The sequence below is a fragment of the Chrysemys picta genome, chromosome 13 (genome assembly GCF_011386835.1).
Source record: "Chrysemys picta bellii isolate R12L10 chromosome 13, ASM1138683v2, whole genome shotgun sequence".
In the NCBI taxonomy this organism is placed as follows: domain Eukaryota; kingdom Metazoa; phylum Chordata; order Testudines; family Emydidae; genus Chrysemys; species Chrysemys picta.
In genome coordinates this window covers 44,424,607-44,433,507 of record NC_088803.1, presented here as the reverse complement: position 1 = coordinate 44,433,507, position 8,901 = coordinate 44,424,607, and the positions used below count along the sequence as shown (strand labels likewise).

General features: G+C 49.2%; 1 protein-coding gene across 1 annotated transcript in view; it reads left to right on the top strand.

Moving 5' to 3' along the window:
* The first annotated feature begins 5,668 nt into the window (after positions 1-5,668).
* APCDD1L (APC down-regulated 1 like) overlaps positions 5,669-8,901 on the top strand; it is a 31,832-nt gene continuing 28,599 nt past the window's right edge. The window contains exon 1 of the mRNA XM_005305819.5: positions 5,669-6,263. Within this exon, the coding sequence (XP_005305876.2) occupies positions 6,227-6,263 (37 nt within the window). The 5' untranslated portion in view covers positions 5,669-6,226. The remainder of the gene's footprint in view (positions 6,264-8,901) is intronic.

Genomic DNA, 8,901 nt, shown 5'->3' with positions numbered 1-8,901 from the left:
AAAAACTTGGCCCAGATTTGAACCAACAGCCCTCCTACCTTCCATCCCTGTGCTGTAACCACCAGACCACAAATGTCTTTCCCACTCTTTGCTGTTAAGACGGAAGCTTCAGTTTTCAAGTTGGGAGAAATGTGGTGAGCTGAGGGCAGGAAGGATCTGTCATTCATGCAAAAACGTAGGCTAGAGTTTCCAGATATATTTTAATTTCAAATTTCTTTCTTTAATACCGATAGGGTCTGAGGGGCAGGAGAAGGCTCCTACGCCTGTGACTCTCGCAGCAGTGGGCTAGTTCCTCTCCTTGCTTTCCAAAGTGTCTGTTAAAACAAATGATATGCTTGTCAATTCCCTTGCCCTTTGGAAATCAGAGGCACCTTACACAAAATGGGAAGCTGGCTCATTTTCTACCCTTTCTTGCTTTCCCCCAAAAGGAACCTTGAATTAATGCGCATTCCTGATAAAGGCAGTGATCTAAATCACACCGGCCTGCTTTCACGTTGAGATACGAAGCCAGTTCTCTGCAGTGTCCTGGAGGGCACGTATTCTCAGCAAGTTAAAATGAAATGAAACTTAAGAAAGTCACTCCTGGTGTGTGCGCTATGCAAACTGCTGTGATGATCTCTGAGGATGTGAGAGAGCACGTGAGCTTGATCTGCTGCAAATCTTTACTCTAAACCACTAGAGAGTCAATTATAAAATGTGCCAAGGGGGGAAAAATGTGTTAACCTTTTCATTGTGTGTTTTTTTTCCTCCTCATTGCATTTACATTGGCCTTGAAGAACTGGGACATATTGCAGATGGCTTAGGGTCTATAAATTCTTATTTAAACCATCACGAGCCAAGTATAACAGGTAGCAGTCCAGACTTGTCTAAAAAGGATAAACCCCAGCTAAGCGTGTAAATAATACTCTGGTGCTTTTTATCATATAAACACATACACTGAGCCAGCCAGGTACCCTAAAAGGCCTATTCACATTTCTCTATTGTTATCTTATAAAGTGCATTATGTATGTACACTGGGACTTTAGCAGGTATTATATTTTAAAAGCTACCTCTCATTGAAAAGCTCAAACCAAACTAACAGATTGAAGTATTGTGACACTTATTTTAGGGAGCTCTGCAATTGACCATTAGCTGACTAGACAGTTATTCTCACTCTGCAGGTCAAAATATTCTCGCTCCTCGCAGGAGGAAGCCATGAGAAATTCACCTGCTGGATGTGGGGCCATCAAAGGGAATCTTATGTCACCACTAGTCCGCTGGATAGTGTCATTTACTGTTACAGCACTATACAGGGGAAGGGGCAGGAGGAATGGGTGTTCTCTTGTGGGGTGAATCAAGAAAAATAAGAAACTTGTAACCTTGTGTTCCAGTTGGGAGAAATCCTGAGTCATCTCTACCCCAGCGTCCCAATGGAGAAAACAACAACACTAGCTGCCTTAAGGGTGTTCTGAGAACTAATGAGCAAATGTTTTTTTTTGAAGATGAAAAGGGATTGGTACATGCTAAGCATTTTTATTAGAGAATGAAAGAAATAGAATCTGCATCTTCTGTTTGTTTTCTGAACTGGGGAATCTCTGATACCCAAGTATCTCCCCACAGTTTCTGTTTGTTTTTTATCCCCCTTTTGGTCCCCACTCCCCAGGCCCTGCATCATGGCAAACCCAATGACAAGCCAAGGAGTGTTGAATGTATACAACTCCCTCCAGTTTCTCAATGAGATTCCCTGCAGTTGCAGTCATAAGGGACTCCTAGTATTTTTACTACAGATCCCGAGCTAGAAGGAGTTTCTCATTCAGTTATACACATTTAGTATTGATTGAAACGTGACAAAGGAAGTCTCCGATTGGGGGAGGGCATTTTACAGACATGGAGAAAGATCACTGGGTTTGTATTTAAGCTCTGTCCAGCCACAAGGAGGAAATTTCACAGGTGACCCATCCACAATAGTCCACATTACTGCCATGAAAAGGAAGAGGCGAAGAAGATAGTTTTGATTGTGGACATTCAATAATATTTTTGGCTATGATTTGTAGTGAATGCCCAAATATATTCATTGTTATTTCTTTGGGGCCCGAACGTCAAAGGCAGAGTTGCTACTGCTCATTGCCAGGGCTGGCTGGGGATGCAAAGCGGGTGGTGGAGTCCCCCCTCCATTCAGCTGAGCAGAATTATCAAGGCTGGAGACCTGGATATCTCTAGATCCTTGGCTTTCCTCTTCTTTTGTAGGCTGACCCTTCCAACCACCCACTCTACATCTGGAGGGAGAGGGGAGAATACTTGGATTTCACAGACCAGATTCTCCATTGCCCTGCATCTTAGGTTGTCATTTACAGCAGTGTAAAATGCTACTAAATCAAAATGGTAGTGTTCTGCACCTACTTTGCACTGATGTAAATGATGACACAGGGTGCAAGGCAGTAGGCGCATGCAAGGCAATGTCTACACCACAGGGGTAATATTGACGTAGCTATGGTGCCAGCATAACCCTGTAGTGTAGATGCAGCCTACACCAACGGAAGGGGGTTTTCTATAGGTGTAGGAACACCACCTCCGCAAGCCCCTGTCGCTAGGTCAACAGAAGCATTCGTCCACTGACCTAGCTGCATCTACGCTGGGGGTTAGGCCAGCATAGCTTATCTATATATCATTCAGTGGTGTGGACTGTTCACACCCTTGAGCGACATAGCTATTTTAAGTGTAGGCCAGGCCAAACTAAGGGTACGTCTATACTTACCTCCGGGTCCGGCGGTAAGCAATCGATCTTCTGGGATCAATCCCAGAAGTGCTCGCCGTCGATGCCGGTATTCCTGCTCCGCGAGAGGAGTACAAGGAGTCGACGGGGGAGCCTGCCTGCCGCGTGTGGACCTGCGGTAAGTTCGAACTAAGATACTTCGACTTCAGCTACGTTATTCACGTAGCTGAAGTTGCGTATCTTAGTTCGAAGTGGGGGGTTAGTGTGGACCAGGCCTAAGACTGAAGGCCTGATTCTCCATTGCCCTGCACCTTGTATTGGCATTGACACTAGTACAGACAGTGTGTAAAATGCTACTAAATCAGAATGGTGATGGTTTGCACCCACTTTGCACTGGAGTAAGGGACTATGGAGAATCTGGTTCCAGGGTCCCATTGGAACTACAGGGTCATTGCAATAATATACTTCCCTGGGCATGCTTTGCTAGTTCAAACAGGAATTAGTTCAGGGAAGTCCTATGGCCTTTTATACATCAGGTCAGACAAGATGATCACAATGGTCTCTTCTGGCTTTATAAATCTAGGACAACAGCTTACATGGTCCAGACATATATGATCATCAAAAAATAGCCACATTTATGTCATTCAGATAAGAAGTGAAATTGAAGTCCTGACCAGCTGCAGTAATTAAAGATTCCCCACCAACTTGAGGGAAGTTCAGCTTGATGTCCTGGCAGACTTCCATCTTGGCGACTATATTCTTCCTACCTAAAGCCTCCCTGCAGTTTTAATTGGGTATAATATTCTTCTCATCCTAATGTTATTGTGTGCTGTGGAACAGCTGCCATGCTCTATCCAGGCATGTCTGCATTTGAATGGTTGCAGAAGTGATCCTTTTAAATAAAACGTGTATATCATTTTGTTATGTTTGCAAAGTCCTTCAGGATCTTTGGGGATGAAAGGAGCCATATGAATGAAACATTATTATTATTACTCTGTTTTACCATAAAGTCTTAGAGAATCTATTGCCCATGATGGTGATAGTTTTCAAACACCTGTATAAGAAGCGGTTTTAAAATTGGTTTGGTTTTTTAAAAGAATTGCTGACAAAAAATCCCAAAAGAACTCTGACTGCAGCAAGACCATATTAGAGTCAACATAGAGAGTACATTGGAAGCATTGTGCGTGAGAGATCAGATGCACAATTTAAAAGTGAGATGGTTGTTCTTATAAAGTTATTTGCACCATAATTTTTCCAAAGTGATGTGTTTGTTTTTAGTTGAATGGATCCCAACAGCGGCATGTCCTGCTTTTCAAAGCTGCTCCTTGCAAAATTGCTCCTTTTTCTTTAACATCATGGTTAGCTGGTTTGGATTTGGTTTTTTCCTGCTAATGTTTTAGATAAAAGATACAGTTGTGAGTGCAGTGATTTGGACTAATGACTGGGAGAGCCATTGTGAATGATTGGATTTTGTGAATTTGTGAAACAAATACAATAAAATAAACAAAAAGTGCTTGCACCACAAAATGGACTGTGTTAATTTATTTTGACAAGTGTAATGTAGTTTTCATGATTTATCTGTACTTCAGATTAGGACTCATAGTAAAGGAACTGTGTGATATTTTGTCAAAGTAATGAAACCTTTAGTAATATGAAAGCTCACTACAGTAGCCTGAAGTCAGTGAAACCACATCTGTGAGCCAGGGACGGCTCAATGGGGCTCTAGATTTTGCTCCCCTTATTCAGGCAAATAGTCTGGGATTACTGTTGTGAGTGTGGGCAATCCAGGATCTAGTCCTAAACTTGCCCCAACAAGTGGGAGGAGATCTGCTCAGGACTGATCAATATTTTGGTTTAAGCCTGATGAACATGTGTGTCTATTTCCCAACTCTTGAAGGCTGTTTATGTTTCAGCCTGGAAATGCGCACGGCGAAACCGCAGCCTTTGGTGCATATTACACTATCAGAGTCGTTATATCTCGGCCTCTCCCCGTTCATCTCGTCCCTCGATAGGTCACCCATTGTTCGACTGCAGAAAATGCGTCCAGTTTCACCTTTCCTCCTCCTTTTGTGTCCGGCCCGGGGCTAGTCACGGACAGAAAGGCGGGGATTTGCCCGGGACTGGCCGAAATCCGGGTGTTTTATTTCATGCCAAGAGCGGGTCCCGACCCACCGATCCATCCTGCGCTGTACGGCTCGGGAGGGTCGGGAGAAGAAAGGGAGGGGCCGGAGCTCTGGTTCAGACGCTTCCCCTAATGAAAGCGCCAGGTGGAGGCACTTTCGGGCTGACCCTAAGTCAGTGGGAGCCTGACCACAGGCATGGGCCGGTCTCCAGGACTGTTTAAATGGCCTGCGCTCTGCGTGGCCCCGGCTCAGGGTCTCCCGATCACATCCAGGGGACGGGCGAGTGGCCCGGCGCACGGGGATGGATTTCATCCCGCCTCCGGGGCAGGGGGCTCGTTTGACAGCCCGACGCCTTCCACCCCCCGGGCGGCCGCTCCTCTGGTGTCCCCTGCGCAGGGGGGTCACGCCTCGCTCCTCCCCACCCGAATCCCTGCTGGCCACAATGCCACCCCTGCCCCGCAGAGCCATCTCCCTGCGGGCAGCCTGCCCGCCCAGAGCCCCGGCGCCTCTGCCCTCCATCCCGGGGCTCCCCGGGCGCTCCCGCAGCCCCACGCCGGCCAGGGCGCGCTCGCTGGGGCAGGAGAGACGCCCCGGGCCGCGGGCAATGGCCTTGCAGCTGGAGCTGCGCTCTCGGCTGGGAGCGGGAGGCGGGTTGGGCCGAAGGCAGCGGAGCCCTGCGGGGAGCTGCGCGCCGCAGAAATGCCCCTTTGCAGCCGCTAGCCCCCGGGGGGATGGCGAAGCAGAAAAGGTGGGGGCGGGCTGTTGGCAGGGGGAGGAGATGGCCCGTTCCCGGTAACCCACGGGACCTGCCGCGCGTGGGTGGGAGAGGCAGCCCCCTTCCCTGCCTCCTGGCACAGGGAAGGGGCGCGGCCCGGTGCCCGGGGGTGCTGCGGGGCGGATGGGCCACGCCGGGGCAGATCTCGGTGCGTGGCTGGGGGGTGCATTGCAATGTGCCGCTGCAGACGGGGTTAAGACGAGGAAGTCTCCACCTCCTCTGGCAGCTCGAACCTGTAGCTGCCAAGCTCCATTAAAACGATCAGCGGCGCGGGGCGGGGGGCGCAGGCATTCCTGCAAAGCGGGGGCTGAGCGGGAGCCTCTCGGATCCGAGTCCTGCCGAGGGAGACCCAGGGGGGTGGTGGTTAATGAGGCCCCTCGCCCCGCTGTCCCTCCTGGCGGGCCGCACGAAGGCAGAATAGCCGCGGAGCTCCGGAGCAGCCTGTGCTGGGGCTGACACCCTCCCTCCCCCGGGCAGATGAATTTCTAAGGGCTCCTCCTCGCCCCACATGGCTCCGCGGCTCTCCCGCAGGGTCCCGCTCCACTGAGAACCCGAGCCAGCGATCTGCCCCGGCCAGCCAGCGGGCTCCGTTCCTCCTCGGCGGGCAGGTGGGAAGGAAGCCGGCTGGATACCACCATGGGCCAGTCCTGGTGCCTCATTGGGCTGCTCCTAGGTAGGTGACACTTCGGGGCCGTGCATTGGAGGGGAGGAAGGGACCCGGGGAATGTGGGTTCTGGAGAGCGGTGGCAGGGATGTGCCCCCCTGTCCCCATAGATAAGGGTCTGCCAGCATCCAGGCTGGGTCCTTTTGGCCTTCAAGTTCCTCCCCGGCTCTCTCCGGGGGGTACCTCGGGGTGGCACTGGAGGTGGGGGCCCCTTTCCGCAAACCCAGCCGGGAGCGCTCCCTGGGGTCCGATCCGCCAGAGGGCTCAGGGCGCGGAGACTTTTGCTGCGCAAGGAAAAGTGACGCTCCGCAGCTCACCGGACTGGACGTGCACCCAGGCAGGGCTGTGCGTGTCCCCTTCCAGCTCCGATCTGTAACCGCTCGCCAGACATTCAATAAAAGAGCCGAGTTAATAACGACGAAGAGCCCGGGCACCGTCCAACCCCCCGAAGTGGCTGGTGATGGGGGGGAGGGGACTCTTGGCTTTATTGGGGTCCCCCCATCTCCCCAGGCTTGTCTGGCTCTAAGAAGGCCCCGGGGATGGAGGGTTTCCATCCTTTGATTTGAATGGACTTTGCGATACTTTCTAGAGATATTTCCAGCGTTTCTTCGGCATGAAATACAAGTAGTGAGGGGCTGGAAATGCCTAAGTGGACCGGGAGCTGGTATTGATCTGCTCAGGGATAGCTCCTGGAGAGGAGTCTTTCACCAAAGCCCACATGTTGGGCTAACACAGAGAAGAGAGGCAGCCTCTGGCTCCCACCCAAAGCTCCCTGACTGCTGCTGATCATTACCCCGCAGACCGCCTTTGCAAACTTCCCTCTAATGATCTTTCTTTCCCGTCCCAGACAGCGGAGCAAGATAGGAGTCCCAGTGTATAACTCTAGCCAGGGCTGGGAGACGCTTCTTGATGCTATTTTCAACCGCCAGGGCTGGAGTTCCTGGGACCATTTTCCAGGAAGAAGCCCAGAGGCACCTGGCTTGGAGGTGAAATACATCAGAAGTATCTCACGTCTCCAAGAGGAGACGCATCGATTTCCCCACTGACCTCTAGGGTAGCTCTAGACACTCCGAACCTGGCTGCCGGCATATTTGCGCCCACCTTTAGACCTGGCAAGGTTCACATCTCAACCACCACAGCTTTAGCAAGAGATGTCTCTGGGTGCTCAGAGTTCAAGAACATAATCACCGCCGTGCTGGCGACGAAGAGAGCAGCATAGGGCTACATGATTCCCCATTAAAAAAAAGTGAGCTGTGGGAGGGAAATAAACTCTCTTTATCGCCCCTGCTTGGACAGTGTGTTTCCCTAAAAAACACAAGGGAGACTCAGCTGAAACTGTTTGTCCACGCCCGGTGTGAACTCCTCAACAGAAAAAGGCCGAGTAAAATTATACCAGTGAAGGGAGAACTGGTGATCTTGAGGCGAGGGTGCTAGGCTGGAGGGCTAGAGACCTGTAACAGACTTCCTCTCCGTGACTTAAGTTTCTCCCTCTGAAAAATGGGGAGAAAAATATGACCTGCCTCCCAAGGGCGTTTGGAGACTCAGTTCATTCATGCTTGTCAAGTACTTTGAGATCAAGGGGCGAAAGGCAATATGTAAGTTCAAAGCATTTAAAGCACTAAATACAGTCAGCAAGAACTCAACTCAGCCTTTTAAAATACTTAGTTGTGAGACGATCTGGTTTTGTGTGCCATCTGTCACAACGCCTGACGGTGATGTTTGAAGGAACGTCCCATCAGACCTTAACGTGTAAACAAGATCAAAGCTAACAGTGGCTTGACCAATTGCCCGTCCAGCTGTACCGTCTCAGCTGAACTTCACAGCCTTGGAGTTTCGATTTGAGCTTTCGATTCAAACCAAACACATTTAATAAGATAACAGAAATTGGCAAAAGGTGGCTATAGAAAGATACCATTTTTACCCCACCTTGCCTGTGCCAAAACTCCAGAAACAAATGACTTTTGTCCCCTTCCTTTTGTCCAGTTCATAATCTGTAGCTCAAATTGATGGCAGCATTTTGCCGCTAGCGCGTAGGAACTGAAATTCATTAATGGTGAATCATTAAAAGATGATGTTCAAAAAAAAGCATGGATTGTACATAACTAACCCTTCCCATCTCACAGAATATAAACTGGTAAACAGGGACCGGCTGTATGCATTATATTGTCAATGTCTGGCAGCCCTGTTTGTTTGGATAAGGAGGGTTATACAATAAATTAGCACTTTCTAGCTGTTGATTTCTCAGTGTTGTTACATTTGCAATACATCATTTTAGAATTAGGAAGGTAGGGATTTTAAAAAATTATGAATATTTTGGGGATGTGCCTTAACAAAGGGATAAGGAAACCAAAGGGATTGTATAACCTCGCTTAGGTGCTTTCTAATTTCGAGGTTGACTTTCACAGCCGTTGTATATCATCCATGAAAACGTTGTTTTTATAAATGACATGTGCTATGTTGTGGGCAAATATAGGAACCCACTGAAAGTAAAACCTCTTTCCAGACTTGGTTCTGCCAGATGCAGCCTCTTCTAGGACTGGATTCCAGCTTTGGTTTTCTCCATAGCAATTTCTGGCTTTTGAAAATTTCCTTACTCAACAATTTGTGCTTGTGGGGAAAATATAGAAACCACAATATATTTTTTCAC